Raw genomic sequence first — 24244 nt, 5'->3', positions numbered from 1 at the left:
CCCACAGTAATTTTCTGTTAGAAAAACGCCCAACACGTGCATACCGTCTCTTTTCTTGTCAATCTGTTGATAGGCGAGTCGAATCTCGCGCCGCCTTCATTTAGCTGTAGACACCTAGCTTGTACAGGTCATAGATTTTTCACAGAACATAGCAAGTGGAGACGGGCAACATGACACAGTTTGGATCCCTTTACGATGCCCTTGGGAGAGAACTCTCGGTCATCACCAAGGGAAGTGCGCGCTTCGAGGGGACGCTGACTTCATTCAGTCTCCAAGATAGTACGATTACTCTGGAAAACGGTGAGTTCTTCAAGCATGGTTTGAAAGTGTTTGATAAACATGCGCTCTGCTGGATCGCTCCAAGACCGTAGCGCACGTGGTTCTGATTAGCTGGCTATGAGCCGATAATCGAACGAGGAGATTAGATGAGATTTTATTGCAGCTACAGTTCGTTGCCAATTACGGCGATCGAAATTAAATAGCGGTCGTTACTGTCGAAGTGTATGTACATTCGATTTCGATGAAGTATTACACTAAAGGAATCTAACTTAAGGCAAGCATCTCTAACACTATGTCAATAGGCGATGTCTAAGGCGAATGAATACAAGAGGAACTTCTTCATGGAGATTGCTTATCCTAACAGCTCTTCAAATTCTATTTGTAACAGTGTGGTGTTTAGGAACGGAAAACCGACAGGTCGAACAGACCATTACGCCATCACCGAACCCAGTACCCAGTATTACGTTCGACGGATTGTCACTCTCCTCAATCAAAGTTTTAAGTGAGTGAAAGTAACCTTTCAGACAGCACGTACATATAAGCACGCAAATTGTTTGATATTCCTTCGCTTCGACACTGACGTATTTGTTAAGGTGAAAATGTGTAGATTCATCTCTGCTTCTTCTTGGTGACCTTCAATGTGACCTCACAGGTACAAATGCTAATCTCTGAGGATTTTACATGCCTATGTACTTCTGGTCATTTTGACCTTTGTTTCAAATGTAGTTAGATTTTTAAACACATAAGATGTTGCCATCATCTTCGCTTACATATGATCTTCAATAGTCGAAGAGAGGCCGTTTAAAATTCTAGGCTATTTGACGGTGACATTGTTATTTCGTCAACATAGGCAAATCGTAAATCAGATCCATCTGATGTTGAGTAATTGATAGGGCTATCAAGCAGTGTCGTATGATGGTCGTTGAGGTCGAACTAATGCGTCGCCTATTTTTTGAACTGCCCCTTTTTGATGCTGATTGTGATGATTATTACAACGACGGATGATCACTTACCCAACACCGATACGTCGATCGGCCGAATTGGTATCGCTCTGTATCGTATCGGTCTCCAATGTTTGCCTACGTAGATCCAGAATGTCACATGAACCAAGATCCAGCCATTGTCTCGATAATTCCAAACTCGCAAGTGTCCATTCGTCCACCAAAACGCCAGATTAATAATTCCGTAATGAGTCTGTTTGGTGTCGGAGGCCCTCGTCAACGGCGCGTCGACGTCAACCTTCTCATGAAGGAAGCAGCTTCGAATGGAAACAGCTCCATCAAAGGCAACCAAAGGAAGCAGAATGGCAGCCCTCAGAAACAAGTTAACCGCAACAAAAATCAGAACGCACATCGCAACGGAAATCAAAATCAACACCGGAGCCAACGACGAGCTGCGAGCGGCAGTGGCAAGAACAAGAAACAGATTCAGGCCCGCAACGCAAACAAGGTGAGTCACCCACGTTGGCTGGACTTCAAAGCCATCAGTGATGGTTGTGGTCTTGGGATAGACGGTCGTCATCATTCAGGTGGTAAAATTAACAGGTGCAGTAACAGAAAAAAGATAGATCTTGCTAGAACATGCGCAATCAACTTTGATTAGGTGTTTCTTGTTACGTCCCGGAGTGATTTGGAATGACCACCATCGTTATCATTTTCTGCAACTTTTGCAGAACTCGCGCCATGTGTCCTTCACTACCGATTCGCTTTCGGCAGGCAGCTCAAACCGCGGAAATCGCCAATTCACGCGTATCCCACAGATTCCCGCTCATCTGAATCGACGTCAGGCTGACCGAACACCAAATTCGCCTTCTCGAACCCAGCGCAGGCAACCCGTTGGCAAGTTCCAAGTATCGGAAAACTCGACAAAGTTATACACAGATGACTTTGACTTTGATCAGGCGCACGAGAAGTTTAAGGAGCTTAGCATCAAAGATGACAGAGCCAAGGGAGATGCAAAGGATGACGGCAAAGATAATACAAATAGTGATTCTATTCACGATTTAAAAGAGCCTGTCTATAATCAAGATAAAAGTTTCTATGACAATCTATCGATGACCACTGAGACTGAAGGACACCAACGCCTCACGCGACGTCAGATGATGCAGGCGAATAAAGAAACTTTCGGTATAACCTATTTACCAGGACGCAGAAGTTTCTTCCGCGGAAGTTATTCACGCGGTAATCGCAGACAGTTCCAACGGATGGCGATGGCTCACTAAGAAAATGGCGACTCACTTTATTCACGCGAACGGAAACGGTCGCTGATACATTACCACGGGTCTAGCTAAGTTCCCTGACAACGAGCGAATCTCCATTTATCAATATACCAAAACTTAATCATTTCCCTCGTTCAGCTCAGGAGGTCTTTGTTGTGGTGGACATATATCTAATTATATACGCGTTTATTATTGTTAGTGTGAATAACGGCCCGGTTTTACCGGTATATTTTTGCTCCCCATTATTACTTTCTTTATCTACCTAAATTTCTGTTGATGTAACCTACTGTGTGTAGCTCTTAAGTGGCCTTATTTGTAGTTTGTGGATGTCTCATTTGCCATAACTCTAGTCGATGGATTCGGCTGAAATACTTCTAGAGTTATCACGGCCTGATTTCCCTCTGGGACCGTTAATAACCACCTCCTCGCTTACCTTTCCCTGAGCGTGTTACCAGTGACCCAGACCCAAGCTCCGGTGAACAACGATAACTAAAGTAGAGCTGCGAGACGTGTGCTTCCATATCACTTTTTACCCAGTAGTACCCATCGGACTTTTTTCTCGCTTGCAACAACGATCCGACATCAGCCACTAACAACAATTCCATGATGTGTCGACTGTATACAGGGTGTCGCGAATGTTGTTGATCGGTGGCTCGATTAATGGGTCTTCAATCGAAGATGATGATAATAAATAATTATGATATACTTAAGTTATATCTACTAAAGAAAAATTGCTGTCTTCCGTTTAGGACAGATATGTTATGTAGTGAGATTGTCTTTCTTTGACAATTCATCCACTGGCAACGAATAGGGTAGGCCAAATAGGACAACACATAAGATACATAGGAGCAGCGTTGAGTACGTTGACATATTTATTCTGTATTTCTGAATACTTAAAAATCGTTCTTTAAGCAAGCCATTCATTTTAAGTGTAACAAAGGTTTTTTGGAATAGTTTATTGTAGATAAATCTGTAAGTAACACGCTCTTCAAAGAGGGGAAACGATTGTACATCACGTCAAATAGCTTACTGGTAAAGCTTAATTAACCTAATAAACAAACGCTTTGATAGTAAGATAATGATCTGCTTCATGAATACATTCGATAGACAGATGAAATTATATAGTATAAATACATAACAAACTGGAAACTATGCTTCTTACTATAAGAAATTTTACTGCAATTTACAATGAAGCGAGCCTGTTTAGTAAGATTGTAAGAGTACGGCAACATTCATAAAAGCTATCAATAAATGTGATACTAATCAATGATACAGGAAGAATGCCTGTGTCTGCTATGAGACTTGGTAAGATATATTGAGCCATATAGTGGGCTTTACTGGTCGGTAGGGATTAGTCATATGAGTGGACGTGATAGAAAGCGTCGTTTACTAAATACGTATATATGAATACATATATATTTATGTTTTTATAAAAATAAAGTTCCTTAATCTAACGGTCTGTTGTGTAAACAGTAGCTCAGTAAATGGCAATAAAGAAATATTTTGAATCTTGTAATGTGAAGTAAGCACATTTTACAGAAACTGGGATAGTGACTGTCTGATACAACCAGGCTCAATTTTTATTTCGTTGCTCGGATCTTGGTTTTACGCACTTCGTTTTATCGCGCTGAAGTCCCACGTCTGCATATTTATCTGTCAGAACTTCTATTAACAGTGATGTCTTGTTGCGCTTTCGAAATGCTTCTGAAAAAAGGAACTCGCTTCGTGTGGATAGGCTCAAAGCCAACCTGGCTAGTAGCAAAGCAGGCCTGTCTTAATTAAGGCTTCTGTTTAGCTTATTTCAAATCTCTCTTCAGGGGAAAATAACCATTTACCATTGTTGAGCAGACAGTACAGGTGGATATTACCGCTACTGAGAAACGATTCGACTGAATGCGCATATCCTCAAATAGCCAATGAATACATCAATTCGGTTGCCTTGTGCTTCTGTATTTTCTCCAATCACCTATATGAGGCCTTGCAGAAGATTGCATAACTAGAAAAATCAACAAAGCAAACAAGCGAAAGCGAGGTAGAATTAAAGATATCATTGATGAAGCGTATCGCTCAACGGGTGCGCGCATGTTACTGATAACCTGCATGCAACGGCCACAATGTGCCCGGAGCCTTTTACGCCATTGCGCACTCGTTATCTGGTATAAGAGAATTTGACCCAACCGTATAATCTGGCCGAAGCTACCGGCTGCCTCGGTTTGTGCCGCCACAAGCGACAGAGGAATAGCTGTAAATAGTGAACATATGAGAGAACAGGCAGTTACAGAGTGCAGAATGGGTTGGCGAGCATGGGCTGACAGTGCGTTCTATAGGGATAATAATACTGTAGAGACAGTCCAGCCGACCTTAATAGTGAACTTTCTGTCACCTTCGTCGGTACGGCCAGGTCAATCGTTGTAAATTCATTAAGTCACATCACCGGCGGCGGTTCTCGATGACAGTGCGGAACCGCCGTTCTCGTAATCTGCATTGCCTGCTCTACGAAACCGGAGTCCAGGCAGGTCCCATTGTAACAGGCACACTAGGCCATTGGGCCGCCGATACTATTTCATCGACCTCATTGGGAAAGCAACCTTTCATTCATCAGCAAACCATCGTCGTCCATTCGTCCACACCGCAATGGAGGACAGCAGCAGCAGTTCGTGTTCATCATATGTCATTATATTGACGACGGGTGTATCAGCCGTTATCAGTTGAAGGCTGGAAGAAGACCTTATTATTACACATTTTAATTTAGCGAGATAGATAGCCCGAGAACAAAGGAATAAGAGTAGTGATTTGCAGTAGCTGCATTTTAATCGTATTTCGTCCGGAAGTTCTCGCTGTTCGTCGCTTAGCCTTCCGTCACTAAGGCTCTGATGTTTCGTTATACGACCCGTCAGGAACAGTAGAAGTTCATGCGTTACTATTACCGACTTAGCCCTCTCAGCTCAAGCCTGAATAGCATCCTGGACCAGACTGTTTTCGCAGAAGGTAACGCATAGCTAGTTATGCAATTGTGGTTCTAACCTTTTTCTATACGTACTTATAATAGTATACATGCTCCTAATTAGACTGAGTGATTTACGATACTGTTTACTAAAATTTAAGCGATTTCTATTATCTTGTCTATTTTAACAATCATTATGAAAACGAAACGTATTGTGTTTAAAAAAATTACGGTCATCCAAAAATCATAAATGGGGAAATACTATGTAGGGCACTAAAGTTAATTTCAACACACATATCTGTAGCTTATTTTGGCTAGGTGATACGCACTGGTTTCTCAGCAGCACCAAATCAAAGTTTTGAATTTAGCTTGGTTCTATTGCAGCAATAGTTATGCCAATCAAAAAATACAATACGGATTGCCATTTTGCGGTGCTGCGACTTGTTTTAAATACAGATGCACACGGCGAGAAATTTTGCAACTATAAGTCTTAAGAGCATCACTCGCAACGTCTTCTCTCAACGTCGCGAACGTGCTTGAAGCTATTCATGTATAGGTTACACGTTATATTAATATGAACGATATTTTCTCAAATCTCGACACCAGATTCACTTATATGACTTCTACGTAAGCAAAGGTAGATTTCTACTTATCGCAAAAAAAATCAAATATGACTTGACTTTATTATTATTTATATATAAAATATATACAATAGTCTACTTGAATTTAACTAGATAGATAACAAAAAATACTTCATTGTACAAGATGATTTATACATTATTCGTACAATTCAAGGCCCCTAGCTATAGTCAGAATATAAGAATAACACAAAATATTGGGAGATCACCATTATAAAAAAATGACACAACCTAACTAGAATACCCGCTAAATAATTTAAACACTGTATAGGGGTTCACTTTGGGGCCCCAATAAGAACATTTTCATCTCAACAAACACCCTCGCATATTTATTTCTCTCTCTTCCTCCTGTTTGACCGAAATTCGTTTCGTAGGCGTTGCACCTGTCTTCACCGTGATCTTTATTCTATTTTCCCATAGTTTAGCTGTACCACGTTACTCACCCTTTTTTTACTGTTTCATGATTTATATCACGCTCTCGTCCGCGCTCTACCCTTTTTCATCGATTCATATATATACTTTACTCTCGCAGATCTTGCTACTCCTTGTTGCAATCGTTCGCGGTGACGTCATTTTTATCTTATCTTACCATCCTCAATTCTACTAAAGGACACTTAATACTACTATCATTATCGTCGCCGTGATCATCGTTAGCAGTTTTGGGATCGTTTACCGTGAGCCATTGAGACATACAGTATTGTCCAGTAGTAATGAACCGATTGGTATCGAAGTTCAGAGTACCTGAGCGATGCAACAACGAATCGGTTGGTATTCACTTAACCGCCAAGTATAGAGCTCTGAAAGTTATATCTTCTTTGGCTTTCGTCTTTTATTAATAAGAACTGCCAATAGCACTAATTCTAGTACTAATGGCAGCATTTCGGATGTTGATTTTTCGATGCCGCCCTTTGGTTATTTCCCACGTATACTGATCTTTTGGTTATGCTCTTACATGGTTTATTTCTGCATACTCATGATAGAATTTGTGAGTTAGCAATACCACTCGACTCGACAATGGCCGTACCCGTCAGTAATTTTCGTTCGTAGCCATTTCACTAATAATAATTATACAGATCAATTCGAGCACTTGTTATTATTCTCTTTCTGCTTTTTGTGCTCACCTTTCATTGCAATCAATGATATACCTCAAAATTATTCAGCCTTGCAAACGTTCTTCCACGGCATTATCTCCTTGATTCCTTTGCATCAGTTGCTCGGAGGACGACCACATTGATTTGCATCGTTAGTTAAATTTGATTTATACCACGTTAAATTTGTAATCTACGAGAAATATTCAAAGCCGTATACTCGTTATTTAGCATAAGATTTTCACGTCAGCGCATGTGTTTGACACGCATTTTTCATGTCTTGTTCTATGATTCCTGATCTACTTGCACTACTAATATTGTGCATACGCATATCTCGTTTTATGATTGCGATCGGATCGTAACATGAATACCCACTTGCAGGATCCCTTTATATTGCCTAATAATTTACTTTTTTAATCGATCTCAGCAGAGAACAACCCTCAGACATATTGGTTCGTCCGCTTTTATGTTCGGTTAACATTTCGATCTGCTTTAGTTTTCATGATCGTATATACAACACACATTCATTACATCTTCTTTGCTTTGCAGAAAGCTTAATTAAAAATAATTATAGTATTTATAATAAGTATACTTATAGCAATAATGACAATATAATAATCTAGTAATTTAATAATATTTTAATAACAGTATTCATCCGCGCGTCTAGATAAAGAAATATAATGCAATGCGTCATGCCATCACAACATATTGTTGTTCCCTGTCAGTCAGAGAACCGTAAAAGTCACCTTTCTCCGTTCTCGTCAAGGTCGATCCTCATACCCAAACGTCACGACTTCGTACTACTGAGGGCTGTAGTTAGCAGAAACTCTTTATGTCTCAGTATACAGTTAGCAGCTGCCGCTACAAGGCAAAATCCTTTACGTAGCACCCTCCTGTTAGCAGAGCGACACTTTCTATTTTGAAAGGGTTTATATATATATATATCTTTCATTTCTTTCTTTTGTCCACTTGCTTCATTTTTCTCTCACAGGCCCACTAATTATACTTTATAGATAGCATTTCGGCGTTTATTTATTGTAGTTGCACACATCAGCATTTTTTGTTCCAGTCACTCTACATTTTCATCGTCATCCACCACGATCATCACATAAGGCATTCAAATTGTCAATGTCTACACCGGCTTATTTTTCATACTGTATTACTACGAACTAGGCATCCTGTCGTGTACCTACTTTCGTACGCTACGATCAGAGAGACATGTTAATACCCCAAAATGTAAAGGCAAATATAGAACCTCTTTAAGCTGTACTGTCGCACGCAAACCTTAGATTTGCGTTTGATTGCAAAAGTTTCATTGCGCTGAGACACTTCTGATCGCTGGTTGACCTCGTATGTTTGCGGTACGCGGGATCACTTTCCACCGTTTGTTAATGCGTTGGATAGCCTGAGAATAATAACATGATTAAAAACTGCCATTAATATTATATTATGCTATATCTTAGATACAAAATGCATTTCTCAACTGTCAGTTGTTTATCTACAGAAATAATTAAAAAAAGTACGTGTGACACGATTTATTATAACACGTTATTTGGAGGGACGATTTCAGTCAGAAAATGATATCACATTTTTAGAACTTTAGCGATTTTAGTGTTAGCTTATAACTATCACAAAGCTTTAATGTAGTAGATTTATGAAGTAAACATTCACCATGATGAATAGGCAAAGTTAATCACTCTTTAGAAAACATCAGTAGAAACTCTTTAGGTCAACTAAGCCATCTAAAGAGCTTCTGACAATAAGCTGGACCTAACTGAACTTTTGAATAGTGGAATTGTTAGAGCGCATTCTATTACATGGCAATGTGAACATCATTTGAACTTGCTCATAGATACTAACCATTCCATAGCTTCATCAAGACCATCGCCTTTGAGCGCACTCGTCTTGAAGATCTGGAACGTACGATCTTTCAACGCGTCCAAACCTAAAGCAGCGTGCATTTCCGAGACACTCATTGCTCCAGCCATATCTTGCTTATTAGCAAGAACAACAAGGATTGCTTTTTTTAATTCCTCTTCCTGTTGAGATAAACCAAGTAAACAACACAGCAATTGGTTAGTCGCTACCGTTTACTGTTATATCGATGGAAGCACTCTTATCTATTCATCCGTTCTAAAATCGCATGAAGTTTCGTATATTTAAATGGATACCGTCCTATAATCGGCGACTTGGTATCCCACTGCAAAGCTCGTGTGTACTATGCCGATGGCTATAATAATGATAAAAAAAAATGATGAGCGACAAAAATCACCCCATCGAATAGCTAACCTCAAGCATACTGACGAGCTCTTCTTTGGATATGCCGATTCTATCTCGGTCTGCACTGTCGACCACGTAAATGATCGCGTCGGTGTTACTGAAGTAGCAACGCCAGTACGGACGGATTGACGTCTGACCCCCAAGATCCCATACTTGGAACTTCAAATTCTTGTACGTTACCTAGGACAGCAACATTTAATTACAAACAAATAAAATAGATAGAAAATACAATTAATAACGATCACTTGATAATTTCATTCCAGCTAATAACTTATTTTCGTGTAGTTACTACTATCCGTCGCATAATGTGTTATATGAAGGAATGTCACAACTTGACAATTAGCATTCATAGCGATCTGAAAAAAAACATGTTATAGAGTATTTCTAAAAACTTGAGGCCATACCTTCAGGGTAATAATTTAAGCACTTTTTCTAATGTCGCCATTGGACACCGATATCTATGCATTAATCGGGCTACCAGAATACCGAAAAAAAAACTCCACTTGTGGGGGTAATATTGTAACATTTTTTACATTTTTTATTTCTAATCGATGAAGACAATCTCAAGTGAAAGAGGCTCCCATTAACAAAAACGACAAAAAAGGAACTTTGTTGAAGAGATTCTTCACTTATATTTACATAACTTGTTATTTCGGATGATTGCAGTGAATAATCAATGGTTTGCCTTTTTAGGCTGTAACTCTCTTGTTGAATTCTGCACGTCGATATCGAAATATCGAAATGTGCCGAATCAGATAGCTTCATATGACTGTTGCAGTATTTCGCCAGTTCTATAGGCGTTTGCATGGTACTAAACAAAAAGTGAAGCATTAGTCTTATGCACATTGTCTTAGTTCTGCGCCCATGTTTAATTTCGTTTTTACATATATAATACAAGTGTAACGAATATTAATTTTTTGTTTGACTTTTTGCTAATAGGTACTTTAACCAAATGAGTTCAGAAAGGTATAACTATTTACCCTTTACCGGCACGTGTTTTCTTTTTCTACCAAGGCAATATTCTTGGCACGTCATAATTTTCGCAAAATTATACATGTCACGTCTTTTTCAGGATTTTCTATTTTTACCTGAAAGAAACACTCGATATTGTGTAATTTCATTGAAAATATGTTTTATTTACTGGCTTTGATCACCGCCTTAAAAATTGAGCTCGAGTTTTGAAACAATTTGTGTAGTCATTAGTTCAGTATAATTCGACAGTTTGCACTAGTTTATAAAAAGTAACAATTGTGAAATGCAAATTGTATATATTATAGTATAACATTCCTTTTCTTGAAATTTACCTGTTCAACGTTGAACCCAATCGTGGGGATCGTCGTCACAACCTCTCCAACCTGTAATCTGCAACCACAAAGACAAGGTGGATTGTAGCTTTAAGGAAAAGTATACACCAACGTAGGTGCTGCTCGTTATTCTCCTCAGAATTTAAATTTCTGAAACAGGCGAAATATTTTTCAAAACAAAAGAGCATACCTCGTCTAATTTCTCTAGCATTCTTTTTCTGATGTATAGGCATAAACTTTTGTCTTTCAAACAAAGCCTAAATTAAAAGATGCGTTCAATTACGTGTACCCTAAGAAGTATTTAAATACGTTAGCACTTTTACCCTCCTTACTACTAATCACACATCGCCAGCGTAGTCCTGGCTAGATTCTAACACGTCACTCACTCCTGGTTGAAGTATCAAGCGGACGTTCTTAAATGAGGTGTGTAGCACATACAACTTCAAGCGCAGTTGAAATTACTGCCACTTTCACATTTAGATAAGCATCTGGTAATTAACCTAAGCCAACCAACATAGATAAAATAACGCTCCTTAATTTGGTCAGACATATTTATTGTCCATAAACACTTTCATTGCTTTTTCCACTTTTAAATTACTCAATAAGAAACATTAAAGGAAAAATATATATTTATAGACGTACGTCAATAAATATCCTATTGCTCTACCTGTATAGTATAGTTGTTTTTCCTGCACCATCGAGTCCGAGGATCAGAATTCGAAGTTCTCTGCTGCCCAGCAGGCTCCTAAAATAGCTGATTACCCCGCCTGGAAACAATACCGTATCAGCAATTTGAACAGGTGGTCATATGGCTAAGTTTGGCCTTTTTTTTATTACTATCCTACCACCTTTTGCTCCCCCCGATTTATTGTTGTTGCTGTTGCTGCTGCTGTTTTAATTGTTGCTGTTGTTGCTACTGTTATTGTAGTTACTGTTGTTGTAAAAATAATATTATTATTCCGGCTTATTATTTTCGCTTGATATATTTCTTGCGTTTCTGTTCTATTTAATTTTACAATAACGAGCTGATTTATTATGATGATTTTGCCTACAGGAATGGTACTCATCACATCACATACTCAAAAAATTCCGGTTATCTAGTTAGATCATCCAACGTTGACAGACATGCGGGGAATGAGATGTTTCATGCGTTAAAAGCCGGTTGCAGCCGGCTAGAAGATGACATACACACAGTACTCTAGCAGGGTGTTACGAGCAGTAATAAAACCCTTCGGCTTATGGAGCTCTTCCGTAACGACATCTACAATATCCATTTAATGTGGTAGTGGTACACTAGTGTTGCATTAGTGGTACTGTGAATGGTAGCACCGGTAATAAGAGCCGGAAAAATTCGAGCATTAACCATACTGCTACTCTATGGAATTAATGGTACTTCTGCTGATGGGGGGTGGTCCCAGTAGACCCTGTTAGATAGTGGTCGTCTTCCAGTGCTGATTATAGCAGAACCTATGCGGAACGTACCCATACTGTTACGAATATGTAGAAATACTCCTCTCTCGTGTAAATGTCAACCACGCCCCGAAAAGACACTAACACCCGCCGTTCACTGGCTCACTATCTAGGCCACGGCCGAACACAACGACTAGCCTAAAAACACTTTTTAAAAAAAAAGTCAAATCTTATTTTGCGAACGCCACAGGCAGATTGATGACAGAACACGCTGGTATCCAGCGACACCGCCCGTTGGTGGTTACTGTTTAGCGGGCGAATGTCGCTAGCGGAATACTTTCGTCGACTCAGTTTTTTTGAGAATCAGGACCTCTTTCAAGTGCTGGATTACACATCGGATGCTAGATAACCTGCAAAGGTTTTCGCATGGGACATAACCCAATGCGTATAGACTTTACTGCTTATGATAGACAAAATTACCATCATTGTATATCGAATATTGTGACCGTTTTGGATGGATAAGCGTCCACTGCAGACCATCCCGGGCAGCTCTCCCCGGGTGTAACTTCTGATCATTCTCGCCGATTGTGCGTGCGATCGGGCTCGTTGCCTCTGTTACGGTGTCTGGTTTTTGTGCGTGTTAAGCGATAACCCATATTGCCTAAGTGAAGTGTGCAAGCCGCCAGGGCGGCATTCCCAACGTCGCGATGACGGACGCCGGTTTTTTCAGGGTATGTACGAACTATTCGTCGGATAAATTTCCGCTCACGCACGGCGGCAGTTATCACACTATGCTGATACTATATACACGGCATCCCCGATGTTGTGCGTACAACGAACAACATGGGTGTCCACCCAGTATGGCATCAACACAAACAGACACCCCAGAAATCGTTTTAGCATATTCTGTGAGCTGCTTTCTCAGTGCCTGATTGTTGTAGATGCAAAATAGATTAACGGAATTTGGGTCTTGCACATGGATTGTGCGAAGGAATAAACTTTAATCACAATTAGTTTTAGCACACGAAGAGGTTTTCGCTTGCGTTCGCTTTGTTTGATGGGCGCAAGCGAGGCCTTGGGCCAGAATTGCGGCCATTAGAAAAAACGTTTAGCAAAAAAAATAAACAAAAAACCTACCTTTTTGTATTATCGCAAACTTGGTATAACATGGGAGCGTGTTGATCTTTAAAGCCGATAAATTTTGATGAATTGGAGTTTATAGCCTTTTATTGCTTGAATTTTGGGAAAAACCATTTTGACACTTAGAGCTTCCTGTGATGGCTGCAGTCATATTTGTTTACATAATTCATAAGCATATCATAGCGGAATGAGTGTAAGCAACGGACTTGAACTTCGATCTGTTCAGGAGAACTTGTTTAATCAACCTAGGTCATCAAACATCCAGGTTAAAGCTGTCGGTGTTGGGAAACATCAGAATTTGTTTACATACGCGTGTATCGGAATATTTTACGTTTGGATGTAAATATCAAAACCTCGACGATAATTTATAGCGTATAAAGGTTACAATTACATCAAAGAGCCTCCGGTATGAGCTATACCTGCTTAGAGAAATTGTAGTATATTGATTCACGTATAAAAAAATCGTACATAGCAACATCTGCAACGTTCATTTTCAGTCATTAACAGAAGCACTCATATGTGAGGTTGAATAAATTTTAAATAAATGGAAAATTAATACTAAAATATTTATCTATATTCTCGCATCACGCTTCGCTTTTTTTTTCTGTCTAAATACTTATGATAATTTTCGACCAACAACAAAATAAAACGTTGATTAGATCCAAATACCGCATTTATAATCCAAATTCTAAGCTGCGTTTAAAGGCAGCAGGCCTTCAAATATAGGTCGTCATACCACACAGCGTCCTGCAGCTGTGACCACGCTGGTCGAGTAGTTCGTACGTTGTTCATCTGATCCTATTTTCATGTACAAAGCAGCACAGCCATCGGATACGAACATTCTTTTGCACTCCAGATATGTTTTACTCTGGAGTGTTTATGCCGGCTTATTTTCTGCTATAAATAATTTTTACTGTATGATAAAGTTATCGAAATAAATAAACATTTGGGTGTAGAATAAAAGACTTACCTTTTTTAGAAAGTTCAACCGAGGTGGCTCTTGCTTGACTTACCTGGGGCTTTGCCAACACATCCATCAAGCGACATGCTAGTCACATGACATGGTAATCATTTCCCAACGATGAGATCTAAGCAAGCGATAGCCGCCTGCTACGGGTCACCATGGCAATGCCCATAGAATGCGCATTAGAAACCTAACCTGCGGTCATCAATGCTCTAAAAACTCATGTGCTAGTGTTACCTTATCTAGAAACTGCGCTTTTTCCTTAGTGCTTGAGTGCAAAGTAGCAGTACATGTGCCCAGTGAAGCAACTCTGATTCGAGACATACCAATTGATTTGTGGAAACATCGACCGAACATTCGTTTCTCATACACAACTGGTTTGCCTTAGGGAGACAACCTAAGCACACTCCTTTTGTATTTCCATCTTGCTTAGGGACCTCCCTGATCAATTCCGAAAACCGAGGATATCAGTCAAAGTCATCCTGTATGCATATGACTTCGTGATATACATGTCGAACAGGCTCCAAGTACAGTAAGCTCTAGCCCGTCGCCACGCGGCACTTACAGATTTGAGATTAACCGTGAACCTGAATACGACAAAGGTGATGAAAAGAAGAAACAGCGGTCATTGATTCTTGTGCCTCACCAGGTCGCTTTTGCAAACTGGTTTCGATAGTTGGGATCGCTCTTCTCCGCAACCAGCAGAAGTTTCACTGCACACGTCATTGAAAAATGATAGAGGGTAGTTTTGGCTACATGGGCAATCAAATCGCCTCATTCCTTGCTCCTCGCGACTACTGTCGGCTTGTCTGTCTCCGAGGCAGTTCTTCAAGATTGACTTCAACGTACGATATATGCGTCACTTGGAAAGATCTTACAATGGAGAATCTCGAGCAATCGAATCATGGTAAAACATCGCTTCTCAAAAGCGCATAGGGACTACACCTGGTGATTCAAAATTGCCTCGAGTATCTCATAATCGGCTAGCCAATGCTATCGAAAACCTTGATTGCCGCTCCAACCATCTAGCGAAGAAAAATTTCAAGACCAATTATAGAAACTAGGATTAAAAATTTACGCAGATCGAAGGAGGTTTCTTTGCTTCGGGTGTGATGATGAATAGCCAAGAAAAAGGGAACGAATTGGCTTTATTGTGCATGGCTTCCACCGTAGATTCTGCAAAAAAATAGGTAAACAAGCCGGTATATGTAACTGCTTCGGATGCGGGAAAAGTTGTCATAGATATCATGCCATCCTCGTTGCCTCCTCGTACTATCTCTCTAGTAAATCCTTTGAATTAGTCCTATAAACTCAACAAAACTTATATTACCTATATGACGCAAAATGTTTTAAACAGTTTTACCTACTCCCTGGTATCGAGACGTTACCCTGTTAACCTATATATATATATATGAATCTTTGAATATTATTAGAAAGGTGACCGAGTGAAGCTTAATTCCGAATTATCCGAATTATCTAAATATACCAAACTGTATTCACTTTTAAGCTGCGTCTACACAAATACTTTTAGCGCGATCTCGAATGGGTTGATTAGACGCTCCGTCATAACGCACACGTTGTAGCGTCAAAAACTAAATGCTCGAATTAAAGCAGTAGGCACAAGCATGTAAATAGAAGAATTTGAAAACCAATCGGCTGAGCGCTAAAGCAATGGTCCTGGGCGCTGTTTTAATGAAGGAAGAAGGATTGTGTTTACAGGAACTTTATTACCGAGCACTGCGGCGGGGTAAGAACTTTCTTTCGGCCCAGATGAATTTTGATCGGGCAAAAAAGTGTTTCCTTTAACTCCACCCAATACTACGTAGGTATGGGCTGAATTAGGTTGACTCGAAGTACAGGCGTGTCTTCTTGCACAGACTTCCCCACAATAAATCACACCGTCTGATCTCGCTACAGGATTAACTAAAGATTGTCTATTAGCTATTCAAGCGTGAAAAAATAGTCAAATATTTGAATTCGATTTTCTTCATACCTGATTAAATTTATACTTGGAAGCTGAGCGCTTTGAGGCGCTGTAATTTATTGTTACGTGAAATCTCTCGTAGCCAAGTTAATCATCGAATGACCACTGTCGTTTCCTTCACTTGAGAAGAAATTTTTTTTTTAGAGAACGTATCAGATCTAAAGATTTTTTTGAATAATATTGTTGTCAAATCTAATTTCTGAAAGGAATAAAACTTCAAACGTTTGTATTTTATAGGGAACGAGCGCTGAGCAGGATAATCGCTTCGCTGATAAGCAGAAGAAGCTGTTGAAGTCTCTGAAGTTCCATGAAGCGTTGGCGACGAAGGTCGACATGAACCGGGTACAACTTGATTCTTTAAAACCTTGGATCTCCGAAAAGATCACCCAGCTTCTTGGCATCGAGGACGAGGTCGTAATCGAGTTCGTCTTCAATCAGCTTGAGGCAAACAGAGTGAGTTGGATAATGGTCAGCCGGCAACCGTAAGTCTTTGTGCAGGCAAACGTCCACGCTAGAGCATTCTAAAAGGACTAAGAAAAGTAAAGCCAAGCATATCTGGTGCAATGTTTACGGTTGATATAATATGGCTATTAAAATAAGCACGAGTATTTATCAAGCTTTTTGTTTGTATTTTATACACAAAATTGCTCCGGGTTTTTTTTATGATTTTTCCTGTGAAGAGGGGTCCGGTTTTAAATGAGTAGCATTTGCATGATCAAATAAATAATTGAATTATATGTTCACCTTTTTTATACGATCAACTGTAAATTCACAAAACAGTATGAGGGAAAAAGTATTTTAACGTTATAAAAATGTTTGGTAGTACCCAGACCCGAAAATCATGCAGATCAACATGACGGGCTTCCTGCACGGCAAGAACGCACGAGAATTCATGGGCGAACTTTGGAGTAGGCTCGCGGCCGCGCAAGCCAGTAAGGGCGGGGTTCACCCGGACTTGTTGGATAAGAAGAAAGAGGAGATTCGCATCAAACTTGCGGTTAGTTGATCAGGAGACAATGAGATGGAGAATTCAGAGGACTCAGGATTCGTGGAGACCACTCGAAGCGGGTGGGCAGATCTGCTCGCTGCAGCTGAGAATCTCCGAATTGTGCTTGGTTCTTATATCATTTTTTAAAACTAGGGCAAATAGGTTTAGCTGTAGAAGTCCACCTAGCCATTATCCATCGTATGGAGGAAAACACAATACATTTCTGTAAACTTAACGTGTTTTATTCGCCAAAATATTTACGATAGTTTCGCGGCAGCTTTCTCTTATTGTTACTCAGTTTACAAATAGAACGCAGGGTTTTATCGGTGATTATTATTCATGAGCGAAGCCGTACGAGAGAGTCCTCCGTTGTAACGATCTGACCAGTTATCGGCCCGTTTCTCGTTGCTGTTTGATTCGGAGCATCGAATATTTGTTAGGCCAATGTCAGGGGCACTGGTGCGATAATCTAATAAAATCGAATTTAAACCTCAGGCCGAGGAACGCGAAAGAGAGAGAGGGCTCGCCGAAGGGAAACTGTCCAACCAAGCGTAAGTGTATCCTTTTCTCTAGGTATTTATTAACACCTAACTACTACCACTACTGCTACAACATTTATGACTACTGCAACCTCTACTACCATCACAACTCCGCCTTATCGATTCACCAGCATAATGGTACTGCATAAGTTGCTAATGCCGAATTGAAGTGATTGCCTGATTACAGTCGAGATAAATAGTAGCATGCGGTCGTAAAATTGTCTAGGAGACTGGAAAAATTCTATTCGCAAGGCGGGTCGAAGCTTCGTTTGAGGCCTATGCAATTGCTGAACATTGGACGGTATGTTCCGGCTAATGGCGTTTTATGTGCCCGGTAGTGCATTGATCCGATATAATTGAAAATAACTCAATGCTTGACTTGCTGGCTTAACTGACCCATTCTGTACAACAAGCGTATTAACCTTTCCTTGACTTCCGAAGGCTTTACTGATAAATTCTAATTATAGCTTTCGGATGTTCTGAATTTTCATCATTCTGCTACACTGGGTGGAGCTCGGACCCACATAGCACGCTATAAAGGGCGGTTAACAGCATGGGAATATCGAAAGAGAACCGAGGTTAAGAAACCTCCTTGAACTACAGTTTTCTAAAACTGCTTAGACAGTAAATTTGGGTACTTTGTAACTCTTTGGCAGCCATTAGCATGCTATACATAAGCTCAATTACAATAGTCGCACCATCAGTTTCGAATCGCAACGTAGTGCTAGGTGCCTGGCTATCTTCCAGAGTTTTCGTCCTCACCGAATTTAGTTGTTACTAGTATTCGAGCGCCATATAGATCATGTTATGAGGCCCGTGATTTGCTACACCTTGCGGCAAGCTAGACCTTTATGCCAAATACACTTTAAGAAATTTTTTTAACTCTTTTAACATATGATTGTGTTTGGAAGAACAGTCAGTTTAAGAACCTCAGTATACCAGATTGTAGGTTGTGAACAGGAATACTATAGGAATCGGCGGGACTATGTTTTTGAAAAAAACGCCTTTTTATTTCACGTTTGGACATGCGTTTCTCGCATTAGAATGCGGTATAATAGCACGGCTAGTGTACTAAGTTAATCGATAGAACCTTCTTTTAAAATTGTTTAATCTTTTAATCTTCTTTTTAATGGACCATGCATTGTTATACATATGTGTATAATGAACATATATGTGTATGCAAACAATGTGTATATTTTATCAACAAAAAACAGTACACGCTAATTACACATTGATGGCGACGGTCGCTAAAGCGAACTGTTATTACCCTGATCTAAGTCGGAGCAGTGTGATTTACTAACGGAAACGCATAACTCTTTCCATAGATGACCCTTACAATCCGATCTGTGAAACAGAGTGTTAATAGCATGATTATATCACGATGGTTATATAAGCCGCAAAGTCAACATCTAATTATCTTTGGTCTGTGATATACCGCGTATCATGCCATACTTCGTTTACTTCAGCTGGTAACAAAAAGCAGCTGCTTTGAAGGTAATGCTGGAGACAGGTGGGGGTTGTCTGTGTCGATCGGGAAACCACGAACCGAGTGTGAGTGAGTGTGAGTGTGTGTGTCTGCGTCAGAGGGGGCCACAGCAGGCCATGTCCTCTGTCAAATGACACACGAAGTATGTGGCAACCATGGCCAGCTCGAACTGTCTCGCCTGCTGGTAGTCTTAGTTAAATAGTCTTGTTGGGTCTAAAAAGGCGATTCGTTTATTGGCAGTGGCCGAAGGGGCATTTGCGTGACGTGAGTTGTGGTGTGAGTTGTGGGGCTGTGCGAAGTCTTGAGCAGCAGCAGCAGCAGCAACAACATGCAGCAGCAGCAGCCGCCTCATCCACCACCACCACCACGAACCCCACCACCCATCTTCCACTTGCACCATTGTACACACACACCTACAGGTTGGCGAAGTCTTCGACGGGTGCCAGCGCCGGCAAGCGAAGCCGGAGTCGCAGCCGGAGTCGCAGCCGCTCGTGGGCTCGTACCCATTCGCGTTCGCCCCCGCGTAACAATTCCGCGACGAACCGCGACACGTCAAGTCCAAGTCGCGACCGAAGTCGTGACCGCGACCGTGAGCGCCACCATCGGCATCACAGTCCGCAGCAACAGCAGGCGGGGGACTCGAATCGAGACCCCCAGAGCAAAGATTCACGCAGAAGGTGAGTTTTTGAAGTTGTAATATGTTCTCTGCGCGTTGGTATCGAAGGGTACAGTGATTAGTTGAAGAATAGTCCGAAAAATTAAGCGTCGATCGTTAATTTCTGTAGATTAGAAGGAAGTGGAAGAAATCTATCAATGCCGCAGGCCTTTAAACCCGCCGACCTCTTGTAACATCTGTACGTGCATGTTATGGATTAAATTAGACTTTGTTTAGGTTTTGTCTGTTGCCGTAAACGGATGTTTTTTAAAAACTCTACATAATAGTTCTCGCACGCCCTTTCAAAACATGAACATTCAAATTACAGCACGATCTGGTTTATTCTTAGTTAACATTCGCAGCTGCATATGCATAACAGACGATTTTATTGTCTGATCGTAGCAACGCAATCCAGGATACGCAATAGACGACACAGAGACAGATGAAGACCACGAAGATCTCAACGGCTGGAGCGGGTTGAGTTCCTCATTGATTTAGCATTTTTGCCCCATTAACGTCCCATTCAATTATATTCACCCACGAGGTATGATACCTCATAAGATGACCCGGTAGAACCCTTGCCTGTAGTTGCCACGCTGTTCTTTCCAGAGGAGGAGGCATTGAAGAGTTGTTAACACAGCACCAAACGTCGAAAAGCAACTTCACCACTATTTTCCGTTTAGCATGTATCGAATAAGGAAATCGAGGAAAAGCCCTTCGACTGATAACGCTAATAGAATCATTGGGAGCGGTCATTCTTAAGTCGAACTTCTCCTATAATAACTACTGGTTACCTAGTCAATGATAACGGGATACGATATCATAGCATACGTGTTTAGCATGTTTCGCTACAACGACAATAAGTAGGCTACCTGTATGTTTGATGTTCCCATGCTCAATAGAGAGAGAGAGATATCGAAGACAAGTTCTTTCGCTGCCCCCTGCGATTGGTGTTACATGAGCGTTTTTTGCAGGTCTCGGTCGGATTCACCGGGTAGCGGTGGGAAAAGCGAACGGGTAAGCCCTCATCAGCGGCCAGCGGATTCGGTGCAGAACAAACGGAGCTATCGCGGACAGCGTGACGACTCGAGCTCACCCAGGAGGACGTCCGACAAACAGCAGGATAGTCGGAGGAGCCCGAAAAGGAGGGAACGCGATCGAGATCGCGAACGTGACCGGGATCACCATGGGACACGAGGCAACAGTCCGAGACAGCGCGACAATAACAACGGTCACCAACGCCATCAACGACGACGGGTGCGTGTTACCTTGTTATCAATTTTGAAATCGCTTTTTTCCGCCTATGCGATTAAACTAGTTATTGAAATAATTGTGTTTTCACCAGGTTAACTAGGTTTATGAGCGATGCGTTTAAATGGAGTTTGCATGTCGTGCGCGACTGATCAATTTTCAGGACGATAGACGCAGCCGGTCTCGATCAAGGGATAGACGAGATCGTGATCGCCGAAGTCCTGTAAAACGGCGATCGCCCAGTTCGCCTCCACCAAGGCGGAGGTCACCACTAAGGAGGGAGTCGCCCCGAAGAAGGTAGCGCAAATTTGGACCTTTCTGGATAGTGTATTTTGCCCAACTGAGAAGGAAGGGTGACCACGATGTTCGTTGTAGATTGTAGAAATTCAATTACTACACTAGCAGAAATAAAGGTACATGTATATAGTAGCTGAACCGAACCTTATGCAAAGAGGTCTCGTTTTCATTGTGCGGATGACTTTCTCATCCGTGGGAACTACTTTATTGTCCCCATGTTGCACACAAAAAGCAAGCAGCTTTCAGCTATGCTTACTATGTTATGTTAGTCTGTAATTACAACTTCAATCTTAATAGAGATCATGCGGTTTTTATCGTTCTTATTGATTAAACGTAGGTTATCCGGCACTGGCAGTCCTAAAAGGAGATCTCCAGATGGACGCAGAATGTCGCCCATACGTCGTCGCTCGCCTGACGGTAGGAACAGAGGAACAATAGGGACAGCACCATCTCGCAGGCGCGGCCGATCGCCTAGAGATGACATGTCCCCCGATATGCGCAGGAGGTCGCCCGATGCGAGAATCGCGTCACCGGATTCAAGAAGGCGCCTTTCCGCTGATAGGCGTCGAATGTCACCAGACGGCAGAAGGCGATCTCCTGAAGTTAGGAGATCACCCGAACTCAAACGAAGGTCTCCGAATCTGAGACGAATGTCTCCGGATGACAGAAGGATATCGCCTAATATTCGGAGGAGATCCCCCGAACCGAGACGAAATCTATCTCCAGAAGGTCGAAGAATGGCCATTGAGAACAGAAGGATGTCCCCAGATACAAGGAGGCATGTGTCAAATGACGGAAAAAGGAGTCGTTCACCACGTCGCCTCGCTCATTCTCCCAGACGGAATTTTGTAGCCTCGCCACAGCGACGAAGCGGCAGTTCGCCAAGGCATTACGGAACTGGTGGGCCTGATCCAAAAAGGCGAAAAGGTTCCCACACACCCGACGATGAACTATACGAAAGAGTTCCCGTAGTACAAAGAGAGCGACGGGAATTCAGCAGGGAGCAAATCCAGAGACTGGAAAGACACCGCAGTGCTGACCACCGAGAGAGAGGTAAAACGTTAACGAATGCTAAGAGTAAGATATTGCAGTTTAAAATGCAGCTAAAAAAACGATCAGTTGTTGACGAGCAAACTAGGTAGACCGCATCGGTGCGTGCAATGTGAGTCAATCCCTTTTCTGGTAATTGAGGATTTTCTAGAAGTTTTCGCCAGTATTACTCTAACATTGTGCAAGGGTTCTATTAGAATTACGTCCTCATGCGATTACCACCATCAGCAATGAAATTTCGCTGACAAGTAACATATCTAATTGCAGGTTTGAGCACAGTCGACTAAATCAATTATCAGTAAAACATTATGTAGCTAACTTTGGAACCTTGCAATTACAGATTCGAGTCCCCTAGCCCCTCCAGGAGTAAGCCCTACCCGTACACCCAGCCCTACAATACCTAGGGATGTGAGAGGCCCGGTTCGTGAAAGGGGTTCAGTGAGTTCGTCTCCGGTGGTCAAGAGGCAATCGGTTGCTAAGAGTAGCTCATCAGAATCCGAAGAATCTCCCGAGGAGGAGAGACGTAGAGAGAAAAAAGCCAAAAAGAAGAGCAAAAAACACAAGCATAAGAAGGACAAGAAAAAGAAGAGTAGCAAAAAGGCGAAAAAGGCCAGGAAACAGGTTAATATACATTTCCTTCATCATCAGATCTTAAGTTCGTCCAGATAAATAAAATGTATTGTCATTTTCATTTATTGACATCGTAGCTTTGCGAACACCTAAGAATAGCTTAATAAAGTGAACCGGTTGCAGGAAAATTCCGCAATATCTAGACGACATTCAATACGAAAGTGTTGTCTAGGATTTCGTATCCCTTTTCAGTAAGCGGGAATGTGTTAAGACTCACATTTTGAAAAGTATTGTTTAGTACATATTTAAGAGTATCCAATTCAATTAGGTGTATTGTCTTATCTTGAAAATTTCGTTCTTTAGAAAATCAGACGGAATGGATCAAAATAGCTAAAAATTCATAAAAATATGCTATTGACAGGTTTTAGGTTTATAATACCGTTAATTTTCTAATTATAGAGCGAATCCGACGAAGAAAATTCGGAGTCCGACTCTGAAGGAGATGATTTTGAGGAGAAAGAACGTTTGTTACGGGAAAGGGCACTGCAGTCGATGAAGAATCGTGAGAAAGCGTTGGCTAATCCTCGGACAGAAAAAATCGATAGCAGACAAATGGCGGCACGGGCCGATTCCGATGAGAGTGACTGAAAAAACGATGCAAAATGGCCGACGCAGCAGCGAAGCTGACCAGTATAAATTGATAGAATGTGAACAAGACAGCAGGGAACAACTCTCTTTGTTGCTAAGGTTGGATGACTGCGATAAAAGATCATGAAGTACATGAATCGGCGGAACAATTAAAAAATAAAATATTCATTATGTCTCACCATTGTACAATAATCAAAGAAAATTTGCGAGTTTTTATTTTTTAGTTAATCTTGGCCGAGTGAGTTTGTGAATGTTAAGGTGTTTTTTTAATCAGATACGTTATCTGCAAATAGTTTTTATTTATTTTCAATGTTAAAAAATGTTGTGATCTGCAAAGCTAGGCGGGAAGGGTTGTTGAGAACACATTGTGGAACTAGTGGTAAACTATTAAGATAGGAAATTGGGGACTGGAGTTGGAGAACTAAGCTGATTCTATCTAAAAAGTAATGTCAGCATTTGCGAAACCGCCTCCTGTAATTGGACAGTTTATTGGTGCATTGAAATTCGATCA

General features: G+C 41.1%; 3 protein-coding genes across 4 annotated transcripts; 2 read left to right on the top strand and 1 right to left on the bottom strand.

Moving 5' to 3' along the window:
• The first annotated feature begins 39 nt into the window (after nucleotides 1-39).
• LOC111247537 (protein LSM14 homolog B-like) lies at nucleotides 40-3228 on the top strand. Its single transcript, XM_022798570.2, has 4 exons — nucleotides 40-300; nucleotides 668-781; nucleotides 1367-1728; nucleotides 1952-3228. Exons 1-4 carry the CDS (start codon nucleotides 171-173, stop codon nucleotides 2498-2500), a joined length of 1155 nt encoding a protein of 384 aa, XP_022654305.1. The 5' UTR covers nucleotides 40-170; the 3' UTR covers nucleotides 2501-3228.
• Nucleotides 3229-7782: 4554 nt separating this feature from the next.
• Arl1 (ADP ribosylation factor-like 1) lies at nucleotides 7783-14353 on the bottom strand. Of its 2 annotated transcripts, none has more exons than XM_022798574.2 (6): nucleotides 14272-14353; nucleotides 11419-11518; nucleotides 10752-10809; nucleotides 9457-9627; nucleotides 9028-9206; nucleotides 7783-8572 (listed from the first exon to the last, which is right to left on the bottom strand). In XM_022798574.2, exons 1-6 carry the CDS (start codon nucleotides 14336-14338, stop codon nucleotides 8539-8541), a joined length of 609 nt encoding a protein of 202 aa, XP_022654309.1. In that variant the 5' UTR covers nucleotides 14339-14353; the 3' UTR covers nucleotides 7783-8538. The 2 variants fall into 2 exon arrangements, with proteins under 2 accessions (XP_022654309.1, XP_022654310.1); XM_022798575.2 differs by lacking the exon at nucleotides 14272-14353 and adding an exon at nucleotides 12234-12454.
• LOC111247534 (uncharacterized) lies at nucleotides 12623-23935 on the top strand. The gene is made up of 10 exons (XM_022798563.2): nucleotides 12623-12892; nucleotides 16487-16702; nucleotides 17073-17246; nucleotides 17733-17788; nucleotides 19682-19939; nucleotides 20892-21174; nucleotides 21332-21465; nucleotides 21803-22518; nucleotides 22856-23136; nucleotides 23545-23935. The coding sequence occupies exons 1-10, from the start codon at nucleotides 12869-12871 to the stop codon at nucleotides 23731-23733; spliced, it is 2331 nt and encodes a 776-aa protein (XP_022654298.1). The 5' UTR covers nucleotides 12623-12868; the 3' UTR covers nucleotides 23734-23935.
• The last annotated feature ends 309 nt before the right edge of the window (nucleotides 23936-24244 follow it).

The sequence above is a fragment of the Varroa destructor genome, unplaced genomic scaffold, assembly GCF_002443255.2.
Source record: "Varroa destructor unplaced genomic scaffold, Vdes_3.0 BEIS01000003.1, whole genome shotgun sequence".
Classification (NCBI taxonomy): domain Eukaryota; kingdom Metazoa; phylum Arthropoda; class Arachnida; order Mesostigmata; family Varroidae; genus Varroa; species Varroa destructor.
This window is presented reverse-complemented; position numbering and strand designations above follow the sequence as displayed.